The sequence below is a fragment of the Gymnoscopelus braueri genome (genome assembly GCF_963280865.1).
Source record: "Gymnoscopelus braueri genome assembly, chromosome: 3".
Lineage (NCBI taxonomy): Eukaryota > Metazoa > Chordata > Actinopteri > Myctophiformes > Myctophidae > Gymnoscopelus > Gymnoscopelus braueri.
In genome coordinates, this window is record NC_137612.1 from 34,508,778 (window position 1) to 34,530,737 (window position 21,960).

General features: G+C 39.7%; 1 protein-coding gene across 1 annotated transcript in view; it reads right to left on the reverse strand.

Annotated features, from left to right (window-relative positions):
• Positions 1–21,960, reverse strand: part of pparg (peroxisome proliferator-activated receptor gamma) — a 41,790-nt gene that overhangs the window by 3,777 nt on the left and 16,053 nt on the right. Inside the window, exons 2-8 of the mRNA XM_080424198.1 lie at positions 16,733–17,035; positions 15,388–15,557; positions 10,360–10,498; positions 7,086–7,285; positions 4,148–4,280; positions 2,914–3,095; positions 1,254–1,497 (exon numbers count right to left, since the gene is read on the reverse strand). Coding sequence (XP_080280324.1) covers positions 1,254–1,497; positions 2,914–3,095; positions 4,148–4,280; positions 7,086–7,285; positions 10,360–10,498; positions 15,388–15,557; positions 16,733–17,033 — 1,369 coding nt within the window. The 5' untranslated portion in view covers positions 17,034–17,035. The remainder of the gene's footprint in view (positions 1–1,253; positions 1,498–2,913; positions 3,096–4,147; positions 4,281–7,085; positions 7,286–10,359; positions 10,499–15,387; positions 15,558–16,732; positions 17,036–21,960) is intronic.

Below are 21,960 nucleotides of genomic sequence, written 5' to 3' on the forward strand. Positions count from 1 at the left end.
ACGAGGGAGTCGAGGGACACAGCATAGCGACCCTTCATTTCAATAAGGACAGACGGCAGAGCCAAAACCTGCAGAACATGTTTAGCACAGCCATAGCCATGGTTCACATGAAGCGTCATGGTGCAGAGTCCCCCTGGTCTAAAGTTGTGTTCGATTTTTCGAGCCGCAATAGCCCCGCCCCCCCCGCCGCGAGCCGTTTCTCTGTCTGGGCTATTGTTCTAGGTGTCAACGGCGCGTTAACACCTATCTGCGCCCCGCTATAGTAATGGTAATGGTAGTGGTACTGTAAGTTTGAGCCTGACATCTGAGATTCATTCATTCATGACCAATTGAGCGTGGGGGCGCTAGCCCCGAAGCCCCCGCGTCATCAGCGCCCCTGAATATAGGCACTAGAACTGTGCCAAAATTTGATTTTCCATTATTTTGAGTGTGTGAGTGTGTGCGCAGTTTGTATGGTAGCATGCATAGCTTGCACTCAGTGAAATCCTTGGTTAATTTATCCATTTGTAACTGAGGATTTTACTATGTACTTGTATGCAAATCCTCTTGATAATGTGTCTCTCTTGATAAATGTCAAATAGGTCTGTCCAAAGTGTCCTGCACAGTGTTTATGAGAACCTGCCCTGCAAAAGACTCCAGGGTGCTGGGATATTTATGGTCTCTACTCTCTACTGATGCAAATGTAATTCAATATCAAATATGTATTTTTGAAATTTGTGACCTGTCACAAAGCATTCAAATCTTGAATGATATTGTTGCATTTGTAAATATTCAATGTTGTAACCAGTGGTTCGATGGCTCAGATACATTATTAAAGAGAGTCTACTGTAGGTACCAATGCAAAAAAAAAATCATGATAAACACAACATAATTTTATATTAGTTAAGTACTGCAAAATATGAGCAGTTCATGGAGTCAAAGAAATGGAAAAGATCTAATTACAAATAATTGTACCCTACACAAATGTAAGTCCATTACCCACTAACTTAAATTACAGATGAATTTCCAGTAACTGTTAATTTCCTGTATGCTCTGCAGGGCTATTGTTTAAAGGCTGAGACCATAGAATTCCCTTTCTTAGCACCAAAATTCACGACTGCGTTGACAGCCAACATCCTGTCACTATTATTTTGTCCCAGCATGCTGAAGTTGATCCGATTCCGAGCTGTATCTTCCTGTAGCAGTCTCAGATAATAAGTGTAGTCAAGTAGTCGATATATTATAATGAATTCTACAGTGATAAAACAACTCACCACCGCTGAGAATAATGACAGCCAGGAACAGGGCCATGTCGCTGTCATCCAGCTCCAGGGTGTTGAACTTGACAGAGAACTCAAACTTTGGTTCCAGCATTTGACAGAAAGGCTTCCTGAGACTCTTAAGGAACTCCCGGGTCATAAAGATCTGGCCGTAGGAGATCAGCGTCCCGTCTTTATTCATGAGAGGAGCCATCATGATGATCAGGACCTCGATCACCCCGTATTTCAGCAAGGTCACCTGAGGGAAAGGAGGGGAAAGGTCATGGTAAACAGTTGGTAGTCACCAGCGATTATGCAACATCGCAGCAGTGTTCCCACTGAGCTATATGTTACAAGCTATACATTACAAAGTATTGGGCTGTTGAACAGAGAAGGAGTACAGCATCATTTAAGTTGCAATCCATAACTTTTATGTCTGACCCGGGACTTGAACCAGGGTCTCCCACACGAGACCACTCTTCCTAAATGGAATCCGCCAGGGGAGATATTTCACTTATGAATGGTAGAGTAGACAGCCTCCAACAACTGCAGATGTGCTAGTTATATTGTATCAACATACTCTACCATACAGATTGGTTAAAATAACGTTCCAGATATAAAGAATTATAATCTGCAAAGTGAGGTTTGGAAGAATTGAGAAAAAGTTAAAGGGAATTTTCACTTTCAAAAAAACTTTTGGTCATTTTATCATCTACTCAGGCCTTTGTGAACCCCCCAGACCGTTTTTAAGTTGCTTGATTCATTATTTAGATATTTGATATTCATTTTATCAGACACGCCCCCTTCCTATACAAACCCATTGTAACTTCAAACTCCATTTTAACCATGTTAGATTCATCAAAAACACCCGTCCTTGGTTCTGGTGACTCACCCTGCCCTCCTAACGCGTGTTTTTTTGATTACTTTTTTCATTTATTTTATTTACATTTTTTATTGTATTTAATTGTTTTCATTTTCCAAAAAAAATATTAAAAATAAATGAAAAAAGTAATTGAAAAAACACGGCCCCTCACGCATTAGGAGGGCAGGATGAGTCACCAGAACCAAGGACGGGTGTTTTTGATGAATCTAACATGGTTAAAATGAAGTTTGAAGTTACAATGGGTTTGTATAGGAAGGGGGCGTGTCTGATAAAATGAATATCTAATATCTAAATAATGAATCAAGCAACTTAAAAACTGTCTGGGGGGTTCATAAAGGCCTGAGTAGACGATAAAATGACCAAAAGTTTTTTTGAAAGTGAAATACACCTTTAAGTCTTATAATTTCACTGTCTACAAGTGCACAACAGCATCAGCCAAATTATAAAAATACAAATAAAAATTGCTGCATAATGTGGAGTTCCATGTTTTCTACAGGATGACAACAACAGTATACGATAGACACAGCGACAGACAAACGACCAACAGGTTGAATGGATTAACCAATATAATTCGGTGCCCCAGGGGTCTATACTTGGGCCGCTCCTTTCACCAAATCTCTTTGCCAAAAATAGCCGATCTACAAACTCACAAAGTGTTGCGTTGCGATGTGTTGTGAGGTTGTAGATCTGTTATGTTCACCTTAATGTTCCCCTATGATGACATGCCCAGAATAGAGATGCTAGGGTTAAAGTGGGTTAAACAACAGACCTCCAAAGCCACGGTCAACCCACCTGGTCATTGAGATCCAGTTCTACAAATCCTGGGATGCTCTTTGCGAATTCTGTCACCTCCCTCACTGCCTCGGCTGAGCGGGTCTGGCAGTTGTAGAAGAACCGCAGCTCCACGGCATCCGTTGGCCCCTGGCCAGCCACTCCTGTTACACTCCCAACACCACCGCCTGCAGGGTGACCTCCTGTGACACCCATATGTAAATATAATTTGATTTATTTAGACAGAGGAAACCTTGATTCAACCTGCGACGATGTGTGTAAACAAGACCACATGCATGGCTTCCCTGTGGATATCTGACGTCAAACTGATGACCTCATCAAAAACACCAGTCTTGGCCAAATATGGAGGGATTGCGGGATAACAGTATTATGAAAGAATATTAAGAATATACAGTATTAAAATATGCACACACAAAAATGGCACACAACACACTCCTTTTTCACAATGTGTGAAGAATATTTGGGGATTTACTTCCTTGGCCTACTGGCTAAGAATACACACACAAACGTGCACGCCACGCCGTAAAATAAGAACATGCGTGCCCCAGCGGGCACCTGGCCTAGTTTAACCATTTAAGACTGGGAACGCATCTGTGTCATTTAAGATTTCTTTGGCTATTAAAAAATAGCAGATATACAAGCTCATAGCGTGGCACCGAGTGCTGCGCTATGAACTTGTAGATCTGCTATTTTTTGAAAAATCATGAAACTTTGTGCAAATATTTGAATATTTGATATACAGTATATATATGTATATATATATATATATATATATATATATATATATATATATATATTAGGGCATTCACCGAATAGTCAAATATTCAAAAATTCGGATATCAAACCGACTATTCGACTATCAAACCACTATTCGATTTTTTTAGATTTTTTTTTTTTAGTGGCTTTTCTACAGCAGACACGCAGCTGTGAGCTCTGGTGTGACGTCAACTCGCATTCCTTGAGTCGAGTCATCAATGCCATTGAAAAAAAAATAAAAAAAATAATCGAATATTCGAATACTTATAGGTCGAATAATTCGAATGCTAAAAATCACTATTCGTGAATGCCCTAATATATATATATATATATATATATATAATGAAAATATATAACTGATGAAAAATATTAACAAATGCTCGTGACTATAATAATAACTACTGTACATTGGATCCATTGGAACACCGGTGCATACAAGGCTTTCACCCGACAGTGACGGTATTATGGTCGTACTGACCCCCATGTCCCACTGTGAGCCCAGAGGACTGCTGTGGTTGGTGGTGAAGCTGTTGCTCTTGACCGGGCATCTGTCTGCAGTTGATGAGCTGTTCTCCTTCCAGCAGAGACTTCATGTCATGGATAACAAAAGGCTGGAGGAGAAAAAAGACAGAGGAGGAGAGGGAGGAAGAGGATGAGCACAGGAGGGGGAAAGGATGAGGACAGGAATGAGTTAGATCAGTGGTTCTCCAACATTTTCATGTCAAGGAACCCCCAAATTGATATGCATTTGGCCGCGGACCTCCATCTGAAAAGATTTTGAGCCAGGGACCCCCATAAGAGAAGATTTGTGTAAAGAAAATCCCAAATTATTAAAAAAAAAATCAAGATGTTAAAAACGCTCACGATGTGTCACATCGTGACGTGTTGTGAGTTTGTAGATCAGATATTTTTTAATAGCTTAAGCATAAAATAGGGTTAAAGTGGTTACACTGATTGTGATGCTATATTAACTAATTTGGCTTTCAAGGTCCCCTGAGTTAGATCGAGAAAAAGAAAGAGACGCTGACAGCGTCAGCTATTTCGTTGGGTCTTCTAAGGACAAATCATCATCAGGATCAGATACAAGTCATCCATTCCTTCAGTGCGTGTCAGTCGATACCTCCCACGTGTTAAAAGTTATGCCTCATTGTTCATGGCACATCTCTTATGTCTGACCAGCAATAAATTGTTTGTGCAGACAGAGACTCAAAAACATCTCATCATCTTTCTCATAAGTCACTGAGGCTTAGCCGAGCCCCTAGCCAAGCTTACTGTTTGGAAATAAACTGGCAACGACACGCACTGGCCTCAGCCCATGAATTACACCATTCATACACTGAAATCGTCAATTTTTCACAGCAGAAAGACTCAATGACTAATGGGAGGTCCCAAAGACACTTTAAGGCAAGATCTTCACAGGGGATCTTTCAAATGAGTGGGGATATGAGAAGCCTTTCTTATTAGACATTAAAACATTTTCTTTCTAACAGAATAGACCAGGAATTAGCCCAAAAAGGGCGCAACTGTACTGCAACTGTATCTGCCTCTTTGATACTGTAATTACAATTCAAATACTACTGAAACCCACTGTTCTACTACTTCATAAACAACTGTTATACATGTCACACGTAATATTGACTGTCTGTATCAGTAACAACATCCGGGGGAAAAGTCAGTAGATTACTGGTGAAACTATACTGAATGCTCACTATTCAATAAATCCATATCAAAGTATGCATACAAAAAGCAACAACATTATAGATGTTTTTTTTTAAAGAACTCTGGTTTCCTTTGGAAAGCTTGCTGTGGTTCAGTGACTTTGCCAGTATTGACTAAAACAGGGGTTCACAAACAATTCAATGCCAAGGACCCCCAAATATCCTGCCTTCTGCGGGCCACAGCTCCCACTTTGAAAACCTGTAGACTAAAACAAGCATATACTATCATCACAACCAGCAGTCATAACAAGCAGGGGGGGGGGGGGGGGTCCAGAATAGCCTTGGGATAGTTGACTACAGTATTACAGTACATCAGGAAAGGACAAGAAGCACTTCTGTTGCTACTTTATCAAGGCATTTAAATACTAATGAGGACAGAATAGTTTCCAGATATTAATATGCCCTGATACTACTCTTTTGAAAAGGAGGCATTCAATAGTAATACTGTAACTGGCTACAATACAATGTGGTGCTTCATTCTTCAGGCATATACAGTATTCATGTACCAAAACAAATGGCTTAATACATTATTGTGGTGCTTTGGGCATGAATATTGATGAGATCCTGTTTTTAATTTGGATGAAGCAATACACATGTCTATTCCTTTGTTAGGTAGTATGACTGGCCAGAACTGCTCCCATGGGGTGAATGTCATTTGAAACTATTTCCAAATGCCCAGCAAGACATGTGCTTTCAATAGGCCCTTCCACTCTGTTTCACCAACAACAACATATGAACCTAGAGGTGCACATGCTGTAGTTCAGCCCAAGTTTGTTTTGACATTTTCAGCACCCTTTGGTGGAGAAATTCATAGAGTGACATAATGTACATATACTGTACACAGATAAGTACATGACCTAATGTCATCACATGGCTCAACAACTAAAAGGCATGAGGCACTCTTTAGAGTCGAAAGTTTAGACGATCTATGGCGCACAGTGGCGCATGGTCTAAAAGGCACAGCGCAAATGTATTGGGGGGTTTGTCCACCTCCAATTTTGCAAATAATTAATTATGTTTTGTTAGTCCCTAACAAATGTAGTCTATTTAGTCTATCATGCTAAATATGACAGACTGAACATGTTGTTTTGAATTCAAATGAATTTTGATTGCAAGCAGTGTGGACCCACCTACAATTCAATTCAATTCAATCTTTATTTCAGACCCAAGGCGATCCATATCACAAAAAAAAAAAAAAAAAAACACCATACAAAATATAACAGTTACATTAGGCAGTAGAATAGGCACACATCTTAATCCTAATAATGTGCTCTCTAAATAGTAAGGAAATATCTGCGCTGTCAATGCGCTGGATTCACTTTTCTTTGTTTTAAGTCACTTCATCTTTGACTGAAAACTGAGGACCGTAGATGAGAGCAAACCCTGTCAGCAATGTAGGAATTCAATGGCAAAAAAGTAAGGGTTGATGATTTCAGTTGGTACCACTCAGGAGGTCCCAGGTTAGAATACCCCACCGATAACACACACCCCATATGTTAGACAGTATACTGTATGTAAGTTCCTCATCAAAAAAGTGAAGTGAACAGTGGGGAAATAATCTAATAGGATGAATTAATACATATATAAATACATCTAGTGTAGCACCAAGGATTTTATCACAATTTGGCCAAATCGGGCATGAGTTACAACTATAAATAAAGGTAAAAAAAAAAAAAAAAGTAAGTTTATAATATTTACTGCATTGTCACCCGTCTTGCCAGAGAGGATGGCCCTCGCCTTGGCCTTGGTGAGGGGGAAGTATTTGAGATAGGCCTCGTACAGATGCTTGGAGAGTGCCCTCAGGTCTGTGGCCTCCGGATGCATGTTGTCCACGTCAGAAGACAACTCAGCCAGCAGCTTCTCCTTCTCTGCTTGGGGCATACGGCCAAAACGGATGGCTGGGAAAAAAAAACAAGTAGGCAGGCACATATTATGCAAAGTATATAGATACACACACACACACACACACACACACACACGCACTCACGCGCACACATATATAACGATTAGATCTACAATCCATCTCCTCTCAAATCTTCATCAAAACGTTTTCAATGGATACATTGAGAAGGACAAAAATGGATACCAAACCGTTTGCCTTTCCACGCTGATGTTATGAGAAAATCCAAACATTTTCTTATCCAATCTCTCATTCATGTTATTTCAGTGAGCCAATGAGAGTTACTGCATGCAGTCAGTGAACCAGTAATACCCCAAAAATAGGAATCCATTTTGTTTAGCGGCATATCGTATTTAAAGTGTATCAAGGCCATAGCGACACTGATAAGGCAGCTGAGATCTAAATTGAGCATAAAGTTGATGTACTGTACAGGCGTACTGTACAGGTGAGAACACTACTTTTTTTAACCACTTAAGTTCTATATTTATTTGACAAGACGAAAATAGCATCACAACACTATTTTTGTAGAATAGGGATGCAGAATAGGGTCCAAGTGGACTTGGTGGTGGTCTAACTACTCCTCCAAAGTGAGTGACGCCCACAGCCACAACACTAGAGGTAGCAACCATGATCTGGTATCACCCAAATTTAGAACAAACATGGGAACATTCTCATTCTACTACTCTGCCACCAAAATGAAAAAACATCTATCAGGAGACCACAAGGTCATGTCTTACTGTACCACATGCTGTTTACATTTCTGACTACTAAAGTATTCAATCAATCAATCAAAAAATGATTCTACTCTGCACTTATGTCTACTATGTGCAGATGTTTGAGCATAATAGGCCACATAAAATGTGATAATGCAACACATTATATTCATTTTCTCATACTAATATTAGGGTCAGGAATAGAACTGAAGACAATACAGGGTTTTGAAACACCCAGATCCAGATTTAATATGTTTGGTCTGGCATGTAACTATTTCACTTTTCCCCAAACATTTCACACTACATTTCTCAATAGAAGAGTAGGGAGACCACCTAGTTACACTGTATTAACATACTTAACCACTTGAACGGACCGTCCATATTCTGGGCATGCATGCCATAATAGGAGAACATTCACCTATTGCAAGCACAGTGCGTTCTGTTGTGACACGTTTTGTGACCTATTTGTGGCTATTTTCAGCGAAGAGATTTGGTGTAGAGGGAAAGGGGAGGGGATCAAGTATACACCCCTGAGGGACTGAGGTATATAGGCTTTAAGTGGTTAAAATAAAATTTTATTCAGTACAATAAGTTCAGAATTGCTGCTTTAAATAATTAGCACTCAGGCTGTATTAATCGATACGGTTCTGTTTCACAGCTGATATCTGAAAGGCTGTCCGTGGCTGGTGCCAATTCTAGTTGCGTAACACCTTTACCACATTCCTCCTGTTTGAACAGTGGGACAGTGTGTCAGAACAGTTGAATGACCCCATGCGTGCCAACATCTGCTGAGGGGTGCACATGAGTCTACGGTATTTTGGTCAAACATGGTCAAAGTTGCGACAATGTTAGTTCTGTTTGCAGGGTTGGATTTGCCGAAGGAGTAGGGTGAGGCGGGGGATCCATTGCTTCTGCTTTTGATTTCCCTCCCATTTGGTCATTTATTTGTATCGTTGGTGGGGATATGTTTTATCCCTGCTTCTGGTCAGACTGAAAAAAATACATGTATTTACTTTTGGGAAATGTACAGTACACTGTCTGATTTACCCTCATCTCCCCCAGCAAATCCAACCCTCATTAGAGATGATTCATGTTTTCAGGCCTGAGGAAAGTGTTCAGTGTACTATAATGTTGCCTAAGGCTGGCTGACAGGAATGAGAGTAAATCAGTAAATGATCAGCAGGCCCAGCCCAGCCTACTACTACCTGTATCACACCTTTAGCAAATAAATACAAATGAGTGTGGGCCTATAATACCTCCCTATCACCTATGAATGGGCACAAAGCCAGCAACGGTGACACAGCTAGTTTTGCAACGCTGGTGTATCTTCTCATAAGATGTCAATGATTGATGAAAACAAAAGTAGGTCTGAAAAAGCACTGGGTGGATGTCATGAAATAGAGGCATAAGTGGACGAGGAAGGGAAGGAGGGAGGAAAAGATAGTCTGACAGGAGAGGAAACAAAACAAATCAACGTTATGCCAAGGGTCTGATAAGGACAAAGGCTGTTGACCCCATTTGGCATGGTGAAATTGCATGTGTTTCTTTCTTTTTTTAAAATTTTTAATACATGTATAGTATTCTAGCAGTGAGAGCTATTTTCACACAGACTGCAAAATACAGTATGTTTTAAATGAACAGTGAGGTTACATTTTCACATTCTCAGAAGTCAAATTAACAGTTGTAGGATTTTGTTGTGCAGCTTCAAAGCAAGGGCAATTCACCACTCTTGGGGTGAACCTTAGCCTTATAACACACTGTTTCCATTGAAACCAGGTTGGCAGGGGAGTGTACGGTGTGGGACTTGACATGACCGGAGGTCTCTAAGACATGCCGGGGACCACAGAGGTAGCAGCCGTAAACATACAGCGTACATTACAGCTCGACCTCAAAGAGACAGCAGCGGTGCAGGTGGTGTATACAGCTCGCTAATGGGCACAACACACCGAACGCTATCTGTGCAAAGGGGCATTTTTCAGGGTCACGTCTCAAAGAAAGAGACTGTCTTGCACAAGACTGCAAGTGTCACTTGGGTCAAGAGAGGGTGTGCGGTGTGCCTAGAGAGAGATGGTGTGTTGGAAAACAAAAACGTGGCATTTACAAGTAGAGGCTTCTGTAAGACATGTCCGGGTGATGATTTTATCACACTGGTTGTACATGTTCCTTCGATGTATTTTATGTGTATATCATTGTTGTCGGGCTTGTATCTATATACCTATATCTATATACTGTATATATCTATATGTACCTTGTATCTATCTGTATATTTCATCTTTTTATGTTTTTTCATAAATTATGCTCGTTTATACAGTGTCATAAGTTGCAAATATAGCAGATAGAAGCCCACAAAAATCCTTACCATTATGTGACATGCCAACCATTAGGCATTTCTGGAAGCGACAGTATTGGCATTTGTTACGAGACTTCTTGTGAATGCGGCAGTGGAGATCACAGTGGTCATAAACCAACTTTAGCCTGATTGTCCGTCTGAAGAAGCCCTAGAAGAAATAAATAAATAATGTTAAAAGATAAATACTGGTGGAAAAAAAGGCAATTTAATTATCTTTTAAGATTCAATTATCTTTTTTGTAAGATAAGATAAGACTTTTATTGCTCCTGCTGGGGAAATTCAGGCGCCAAAGACAGTACAGCAGTTAAAAATGAAAAAATTTAAACAAGTCCCCAGGACTTTTTTGTGTCATCCTTTTAGCCTTGATGTCTTACTGTCCCACGTGCTGTTAACATTTCTGACTAATAAAATATTCAATCAATCAATCAATCAATTCCATGCCTCTGCTTTTGAAAGTCAGTCAAATACTTCCCCCTCACCACCTCCATTGTTTAAATTAAACAATTGCAAAAATAACAGATCTACAATTGTCGTACGAGAAGTATAAAGGGCTTAAGTTGTTAATTAAATGCTCCTCCCCTCTTTGTTTTACAAACAGAACCCTGACAACTACTATAGCACATTTTGTACATTAACAAACAGTCTTTGATCCCCTGAGAAAAAAGTTTAGTGACTCAATTAAAGCATGGAGTAATTAGCATCTATGAATGATCATAAGGTAAGATACAGTGGTCATTGTTCTGCTCTGGTCTCAGGGGAGACAAGGGGTCAGCCAAAAAGGCTAACACTTTTATTGTTTTAAAAAACAAAACATTCTATTGAGGTGGAGTCTCAACCCTGTTTGACTTCCTCCTTCTTTAAATAACTCACGATTAAAAAAAGAAAAGTGGATGGAGATGCTAACCAACACAGGCTCTACATAAAGTAGTACAACGTTGTTTTTTATTGTTACATACATTACAAAATGTGTATACACATGTGTATACAGTATCACATGTGTATACTACAGAATATATGTAGTATATCCCAGGTAAGGTAAGGTCCTGAAAATGAAAATTTTAACATAACATTTAATACATTTTCTTTTACTTTAATTAATTATGTAATGTAAGATAGAAGTGAATGGGGCTGTGATCGCACTGAAATCACGGCCAAATCTAGAGTCATATATCATAGATATATCGTTAGACGTAAGACGTTATGGGACGTCACATTGTAGCCACGCCATTCCCATGGGGATCCCGAGATCCACACGATTCCATTATTTATGGTCTATTCTTTTCTATTAACCCTAAAGACCCAGATCCATCAGTGGACTCAGTTAGTAAACGTTTAAAAAACACAGCCATCAACATTCTCATGACGTGGAGTAGGAGTGTGGGTGTACGGAGCTGTTTGACCATGGCTAATAGCTTAGATAAGGAGAGGTCGTATGGCTCGCTCAGTCCTAGGGTTATCACAGTGTCAGAACACAACTTCTCCTTTGCCTGTGAATCCTTGATAGGATTCAAAGTGAAAAGTGTCATTACCCTGCCCATATGCATGCGACGTGGCAGGGTATTGTAACCCCCCCCCCACGGTTTGTGCATCTGTCTGTGTTTCAGACAGTGGTGGAAAGTACTTACATAAGTATTGGTATCAAAATGTATTTAAAGTACCAGAAGTAGAAAGTACTCATTATGCAGAATGTCCCATTTCACAAGTTTTCAAATGTATAAAATGTATTAAAATCTTTTGAAAATAGCAGATCTACATGCTCACAATGTGTTGTGTGACGCATTGTGAGCTTGTAGATCGGCTATTTTCAAATGGCCGAAATGTATATAGGGCTTAAGTGGTTAATGTATGTTTTGTAATAATACATGTAATCAAACTCTACAAAGTAACTAGTAACAAAAGTTTTCAAATAATTGTAATTGAGTAAAAGTACAATATTTGGATCCGAGATGTAGTGCAGTAGAAGTAAAAGTAAAAGTACTGAAAATTGGAATACTCAAGTAAAGTAAAAAATACCTCAACATTGTACTTAAGTACAGCACTAAAGAGTAAATGTACTTAGTTACTTTACACCTCTGGTTTCATAATTTTATTCAACTTGTTCGGATTCGTGGGAATGATCCGCAGGCTGCCCCAAAAAGATGATTAAAGGTAGGGAAAGTGAATTACTTTGGTTAAAATAAGTGTTAAATAGCTCTATATTCTGATAGTTCTCATTGCTATAGTGTTTGTTCAGTAAAAGGAGTCTCCAATGTCTCTCCAGCTCTTTATTAAACAGAAAAAGCATTTTCAGTGCTCTCTCCTGATTGGCTTAAATGTCACCTACTGTACCTGAAAATGTACTATATTCTGTTTACCAAAGAGCTGGAGAGACCCCTGTGACCGAACAAACGCTCTGTAGCTATGACTACTATCAGAATATAGTACTTTAACCTTTTTAACAAAACAAAAAAAATACATAATTATATATATCACTTACCCTACCTTTAACCACATGAACACCAGTTCATGTTTTCTGTCATTCTGGGGGCGAACATTAGGCAAAAATTGCCGATCTACAAGCACATGTTGTGAGCTTGTAGATCAGCTCAGATTTGGTGATATTAGCGGACCTACAGTAGTATAAAGCCCTGGGTGACCCTGGTAAACTACTCATACATGGTTTTAGTGGTTAATGTCTGTGTTGAAAAGCTCAAAGTAGAGCTGGGTGATATTTAAGGGATAATGTGTGAGGTGATCATTGTGCTTCCACAGCTACTTTTGTTGTTGATTCTATTAGATCACAAAATTCTGCTTCCATAGCAACGTAGACAGAGGCAGAACAGAGGCCTGTTATTGAGAAATAACAGACTGTTATTGACCAATCACAGTATTCAACAAAGCTGTGTAATTCATCAGTGGTGAAAGACGTATTCAGATCTTTTATTTAAGTAAAAGTACTGATAAAAAAAAAATCTGTTACAAGTAAAAAGCTTGTATTCAAAATGTTACTTTAGTAATCTTTTTGAAATGTGTCAAATCTGTTTGAAAATAGCTGATCTACAAGTTCACAACGCTTCACATTGCGCCACGTTGTGAGGTTGTATTGCAGATCACCTATTTTCTAATATCTGAAGTATAAAATAGGTATTAATTGGTTAATGTGTTTTGTAATGATAATCTAAATCGGCCAAGTAACTTGTATCTACAACTGTGAAATAACAGTGGAGTGAAAGTACTATATTTCACTCTGAGATGTAGTGGGGTAACATTTGGCTTTTATTGTAATGAGACAAGATATTGTACAGAATTTTGGTCATTATATCATGATATAGCTTAATGTTGTCTTTTCCTGAGTCTTAAAAGCTGCATAGCTATTTCTTTTTTATACATAGCTGTACAGTGATTTTCTGAAGTTAAAAGACTGTTCTAGCTGAGTGAAATGAACAACCAATGTGTTTGGTCATCATATCCACATTACTAATGATCGTTTCTCAACATTTTCTTGTGTAAAATGTTCTGAAAACACCAAGTCACACAATATTGTCAAAATATTGTCACATTGATATTAAAGGTATTCAGTCATAGATATTGTGATGTTTAATTTTGTCAGCCTTTGGTCAAAGGCCGCTCATATCTCATTTTATGAAAATTAATTAAATGGAGAAAAATCCCTCTAATCTGTGATTTAATTAGCATCCACTTATACTTATATACATACTTACTGAAACACTGCTCAAAACAGAGCTAAAAAGTGCTAACCTTTCAGCTGCCCAGGCCTGGTGACAGACATCATTTATAGCTCTTATCATGTTTCTGTATTATTTCGAAGAAAAATGGAAATGTACCACAACGTCTTTGCCAGTTTGCCCACAGTCATCATATACATATACTCCAGACAGACAGTCATATGTTGAGTGGCTGGCTGTATGTCTACACCTGTGGCTTGTGGTTAGAGAAACATGCATCAAAGAAGATGAAAGCTGCACATTTCTCTCCATGCAATATGAAAGTAGTATTCATTCCACCAGCAGGTTTGGCAAGTCAAAAGAAATACACATGTTCAGAAGGAGGGAGACGAGTGGGCTTGATCACTCTCTGTCTGCCCTTTGATGAACATCTTCATCGTCATTCTGGAAATGATTTTAACTAATTTGATTTTATCTAATGATGGCTGCAGCAGGGTAGTCACCATTGTAGAATTTGCCCTTCATACATTTACACTTTGATAGCACTTGAGTCACTGTTATTTTGCCAGTATTGTGCAATTTTAGTAAACAGGAATATTGCAATATTGGTTCCTTGTGCCTTTTGCCAACCAAAAAGGTCTAAATAATTCCTCTATGGAACAGCATTGCAATGTTCCATACAATATGGAACATTGTCAGGGCGGCTGTAGCTGAGTGGGAAGACAGTAGGGATGGGGAACGTAAATTGTGTATAGATATTGATATCATTATCTCTTTATCGATAACACTATTGATACTGGCAGTGTGTACGAAAAGTCTGATGCTAATTGTCCCAGCAGTTTTTGAGATCAGCTGTGAACACATGCGCAATATATACAGCTCTGCTATATGCCTACTGTATAGTGTTATTGTAAATCAGTTCCATGTTCTGACAGTTAGCTCTTCTACAGGTACATGTATGTTAAATTGCGTCGGCCCTTCTGAATAAACAAATAAGACAATAATTGTCTTTATGGATGGATGCTCAAAAATGTATGTAGCTCTTTCCCTCCCCAGTTTCACTCTAAATAATGCTGGCTGATTGATTGATTGATTGATTGATGTTTTTTATAGACAAAATGTGTATGATTCATGATGATATATTTGTACATATTTGTCAAAGGATAAAACACAAAAGCCCAAGAACGTATTTGTAAAAGGAACCTGTTACATCTCAACTAATTGATGGCTAGGTCCAGCTGCTATTCAGCCAGCTCTTTGTGGGTGGAGGAATTTCAGTTAACAATGGAGCTAATCGGCTTAACGTTTGCAGGTAACCTATTCCACATGAATACCGCAGAGTGTAAAAATGAGTTATTTCTCATAGTCCTACCTTACAACCCTCGCAGGCGTGGACACCATAGTGGAATCCTGAAGCTTTGTCACCACACACACGACACTCAATGTTCAGTGAGGCCGATGGTGATGAATCATCATGGACTCTGGAGGACGAGGGGCTGTCAGAGTACTGTGGAGGAGACTCTGGCTCCACCTTGATAAAATCTAACAGAAAGAAAGATGGACAACCATGCACAAAGACACATAGATAAGCAGACAGGAATACAGACAGACAGATGCTGTATACCATGGTTTGTTTGATTTTCGAGGAAGCCATTTGATATTAGTCCCTGTTAGTCCCAAACATTTAGGACTTATTAACCACTTAATCCTGACCTATGCTTAGGCAACACCGGTGTATGATAGAGTATGATTAAGCATTATAGGTTAATGATGTATAGTCAACAAAGACTTACTTAATTATTCATGCAAGTTTAATGACTATGGAAAGAATACAAACAAAACATACACAAAAGGTAAAAAAAAACTTGAAAAAATGCCATTGACCGAATTTTGTTTATGTTTGGGCTATGTAGGATATGGCGAAAGCTGTAAATAGACATTGACACATGAGATGACAGATGAACATTCCAAATCCCTGAACCTTCTCACTCCACTTTTACTCCCTCTGCTGTGTCAGGTTTCATCAGAATTTCTTTTCAAGCCAAGACTAAATATATCTCATGCTATCTCATGGCTCCCACAGCAGGCTGGCATCTTACGGTATGTCATTTGTTACAAATATGTACTGTATGTATTTATTAGGTCTACTCATTTACAGCATAGCATTTATTAGCTCAAGCTGTGTGCTGTTGGGACTGCAATGACTACAAGACTCAGAAATTATTTTTACGCTCTAAATCAGTGGGGTCTAGGGACCTACTTGAGGAGGAGTACCAGAGATTACTTTTTATATTTCAATCAAATAGGGATCTGTGCTTAATGCATATCAAACTAAGGTTCCTGAATTAAAAAATGTTTAGAATCACTGCTCTAAATGCTCCCCCCCCTGAACTTTTTACTGTACATATTTTTAGTTTTTCTTATTTTTAATTTTTTAACTGTTTATATGATGTTCTGCATAGTAGTGTATATCTGTCTGTCATTTAATGTCACTATGAATTGAGTACAAAAGGACCCCAATTGAAACAAGCCATTGGCTTTTTCTTTTAATCCTATTTAGTTGACCTTGTATTTGAACTGTACTTTCATGTGCTTTTTTCTGCAAACTTCTAAATGAAGTATTCAATCAAAGTTTATACAACTCAACATTCCATTGAACATTTTTAAGACATCTCTCGCTGTGGACAAGACCAAAAACAACATAAAATCAGACTTACTGTGACTTTCTGTGTGCATCCTGTAGCTGGGCAGGCTGTGTGAGGTGTAGTCCATGTTGGTCAGGTGGTCTTCGCTGGACGGCGGGCTCAGATCATAGGCCGCGCCGCCGGAGATGGAGGAGAGCATGGAGGGAGAGAGGGAGGAGTGGAGGGAGGACGTGGAGGAGGAGATGGTGGTGTAGTCTAAGGTGGAGTAAGACTTCATGTCCAGGGAGTGGGAGCTGTCGTCCAGCTCCGACAGGTCCACGGCGCTCAGACTGAAGCCCACAGGCCAGGCGAGGAGCTGCTGGGTGTCCACCATGTCTACACAGGGGAGGAGAGGGATGCACCGTTTAAGCTGATGCAATATCCGCACAGATTGGATGTGACCTTCTAGGAAAACACAACAGTAACTTTAACCCATTAAGACCGGGAAAGTATCGGTGTCATTTTTAGATTTCTTTGGGCACTCGGTGCCGTGGTATGAGCTTGTACTGTATATCTGCTATTTTTGAAGAATCGTGAAAATGTGTGCAAATCTTTGATTATATATGCTTCTGGGGGTGTCCCTGGAACAACGTATTTTGAGGTGGGGGTCCGCGGCCAAATACATTTTGGGGGTCCTTGATATGAAAACGTTTGAGCACCGCTGATTATAGCAACATACGTTTTTCAAAAAACAGTTAGGATTTAGAAGACATTTGTAGAATCCCCAGAAGCAAAGATTTGAGTTACAAAAAAAGTATATATCATATATACAAAATTGCAGATATTGCTGGGTCTTAATGGGTTAAGCAGCCCAGATCAGACAGAACTAGAGAGAGAGAGGGGGGGGGGTGGAGGAGAGATAGCCAGCCAGACAGACAGACAGACAGACAGACAGACAGACAGACAGACAGACAGACAGACAGACAGACAGACAGACAGACAGACAGACAGACAGACAGACAGACAGACAGACAGACAGACAGACAGACAGACAGACAGACAGACAGACAGACAGAGGTTTACTTGTCCATGGCTGGTGATATACAAAACAAAACTTAAGCAACAAAGATGGACACATGTGCAGTTGATGCACTCACACGCCAAAAAAAAAAAACACAAGCACACACACACACACACACACACACACACACACACACACACACACACACACACACACACACACACACACACACACACACACACACACACACACACACACACACACACACAGCCCAGTTGAGCAGTCTGTCTGTTATCTAGTAAACAAGAAGACAGACTGTCACGAGGAGTACAAGCTGAACCCTGGCCCTGACGCCCGTCTGCTCTGCTCAAAACACCCTCTTCTTCCCCTCATGTTTGGGTGGCTCACAATTGCCCAACCCAAGCACACACGAGAGACAACAGAGTTTGAGGCCAAAGAATGGGCTGGAATGAGATTCAAGCTTTTGGAACAGGTCTTTCAGCTGTATAGTTATACGGGCTATCAATTAATCGATAATTGAGCATACATGTGGTCTCAAACAGTCAAGACCTCACTTTTGATCATGCACGCACGCACGCACGCACACACACACACACACACACACACACACACACACACACACACACACACACACACACACACACACACACACACACACACACACACACACACACACACACACACACACACACACACACACACACACACACACACACACACAGTGGCAGACTAGTATCTATCTAGTAAAGCCTAGTAAAGTCTAGACAACAGAATGGACTCATGATAATCAAACTGAATGAATGACAGTACACTGCTGTTGTCCACCTCAGAAACAATTGATTACATCAGGAGAACAAAATACGTTTGTTTCTGCATCGTTCCTGATGAAGCAAATGTGCGTATGGAAGCTATGATGTCACCAAGCTTCACAGTACTAATAATAATAATGATGTTTTTTTATTCATTTTTACATACTTTCACCTTGTTGGAGGGTTTCCTCCCCTATAGCTGTTTCAGGGAGACATGCAGGCAAATAAAATAAATAATAACTACATCGGAGCCATTGAAACACAGGTATTCCATTTCCTAAAAAGTTATGTTTTTTGACATACAAGGTTTCAGGCCAACAGCGACGATATTTTATCAGTCGGCTGCATTGCAGGTGGATTCAACCACCACCAATCAAATGATTGCTTTTAATTACCTTTAAGAACAGTGTGCTACACTCGGTGCAACAGTGTATTGGTCATTTTCGCAGTGTCATGGCAGACGAGTTTCAAAACCATAATTTCTCTCAAGAACAAACTGATGTCTTTGCAAGGGACGTGCAGAGTCATCAACATACAGCACCTCAAACAGGCCACCAAAAGCATAAGATGTACAATTATCTTGGGAGGAAATAACAAACACAGCTAATACATCTGGCACTTATATGAGAGGGGTCTCTCAGTGTAGAGCCCAGTTCATAAGCCCAATTAAGTTTCAACAAAAAAATGACATGGAAATAGTTCAGGGATTCTGAGGACACTGCATGGCAAAGACCTCTGTCTCTAAGAAAATACAATGCCTATTGTAATATTTCTCTTGATTTAGGTTGCGGTCCTATTTAAAGGTTGGACTTTCTCATACTGGTTGAGACCAGTGGCAAGCTGAACAGGAGGTGACAGCGAGAACACCTACGTACAGTCATGAACAATCACCAGATGTGAGCTCCAGTGTTCTGAAACACCTGGTCTCGGAGCGAACCACCGCAATCACCATCTGGTCTGAAAATAGCCTTCATCTAATCAACCTCTGTGTCAAAAACTCTGATGAATTACATCAACATACAATAGGAAAAAACACTATATAGAGGAAGAATAAAAGGACATAGAGCAAACAGGTATAAAAATGGCCTGAAATGGTTCCAAATGACTTGGCAAAATATCCCTATGAAACAAACATCCTCCTCTTCCATGTACTGATTGTTTCCCTTTTCGTTGGAATGTGGGCACCACAGAAATCAATGGGGGGGGGGGGGTCCACTTAAAATTCATAGCAATTGGCACATTGTTACACAGAGAGAGAGAGAGAGAGAGAGAGAGAGAGAGAGAGAGAGAGAGAGAGAGAGAGGAGAGAGAGAGAGAGAGAGAGAGAGAGAGAGAGAGAGAGAGAGAGAGAGAGAGAGAGAGGGAGTGGATGAGAGGGGAAGTCAAGCTGTCTATATGGAATTGCCTTGGAAGCTATTGCAGGGCAAATGCTTTCTATTAATACTCCGATAAGCACAGTTATTTTTCCATTTGGTGGCCAATCCAATTGTGAGTTACAGTAATAGGACAGTGGCTAGACTTCTACTCTAGTTGGCATGACTTGGAGGCAGGAATGTACTGTACGTACTCACAGAACCACCGCTCTGAAGAGAGGGGGAGAGAGATAAAGAGGTGAGTTGAGAGAGAGACAGAGAGAAAGTTCCCAGATCATTTTCTGAAGCTCAATCACATCCTGACTTGAAATCTCATTAAAAAAAAAAAAACAGAGCTTTGATAACAAAATAAAGGTACTGTAGACGAGGCTGTGTGTGTCCACCAAACGTTAATAATCCCAGCTGAAAACGCAACGTGCTCTGCTAAAAACGCTTCCAAACGCCCAGAGTTGAAAATATTGAAACTCTCGGCGCCCAGATAAAACCACCAGACGTGAACAAGCGTCAGAATAGATGTTCAGAACCTTGTCACACTCCCATTTTAAACAATAAAAAACATGTACACTGCATTCAGGAGAGAAAACGTCTTGGCCCTTTCCAGTCCAATCGAGGCACTTGAGTCATGTTGTGAACTAAAAAAAATGTAGAACACATCTGGTGATAAAAATTGCCCTGTTTGGCTGTTATTGTCATCATCTTGCTAAATATTTTCTTAACTCACACAACAAGGTGCACAGGGAGGAGATAATGACTAATTTTTCCTGTTGTATGGGTGATCATTGTGTGCACATGCAAAAGTTTACTCTGTCAAACGTTACAAAGGATGACAGATGATTAGAAATATTTATGCACAGAGCATGAACAAAAGACATGAGCATGCTCAGAGTGCCTGTCAGTGTGTTTGTGTGTGCGTGTGCATGTGCACTGCGCATGTACTGTATGCATTATGCTGGCACCCATTCTTTCACTGGTGCTCAGATTTCTGTCCGCAAGTTGGTTCTTGTCTGCAGTAAGTGTACCACATGTAGGAGTAGTTTCTATCTTCTCTTCTGTTATGTAAAAACGATATGACTGTAGCCCAAAAACGCAAACCAGTAAGCAGGTCTGGCAAGCTACTGGAATCCATGAACCAAGGCTGACAATGAACCGAAATACATGATTGGAGTCAGTAATATTATCTCCACATGAAAAGTGCAAATCTGGAAGAGGAAAAAAAAGTCCATTGTATCATAAGAATATATATACACTACTAAATATATACAAATAGTAGGCCTACATACATACATTTGGTGGGAGTCATCTTTATTAGATCAGGTTACTACATCCCCATTAACGCTAACTGCAGATAAATATGGATAATAATACTGATCATGGAATATTAACAATATATTACAAATATTGTGTCAAATTGTGACGTAAGTAAACCAATTTTTTTTTACACACCACCCTCGCTAATGTTTAACAGATCACTCACTGTGGGCTGGGTGCCTACGTTTGAATGGGTAAAAATTACCTGAGATCACAAAGGGAAAAAAAATAAGAAAAAAAAACTGACAGTGAACAATGAAGTGAATTTCTCAGTAGCAACACGCAAGGCTGAATTGAGCTCATTCTAGATACTTATCATATTAAATACTTAATACATAATACTTAAATTCATAAATAGTTTATGTTAGGGTAAAATCTTGCAGTAGGATATGAGCAGTTGTTAAAGCACAAGTTGACTGGGGTCCCCCAGGGGTCTATCCCAATCTTTTTTCCCTCATCTACACCCAAACCCCTCGCCGAAAATAGCCAATCTACGAGCACACAACGCATCGCAAAGCTACGTGTTGGGAGCTTGTGAGCTCTATTATGACATGCCCAGAATAGTGATGCTAGGGTTCAAGTGGATAAGAAAACATCAAATACCATATCTCACATTTTGATCAACAACAGATGGAAAACACACACAAATGAGTCTCTGGTTAACTTTGGGAGTGGTTCTACGTTCTGATCGCCTGCCTAAAAGGAGGAGGTGGAGAAATAGGGAGAGAGATGTGAAATCATTTTCTTCAGGGACATGGTTGCAAAAGGAAGGCAATGTTTTTATGTTTG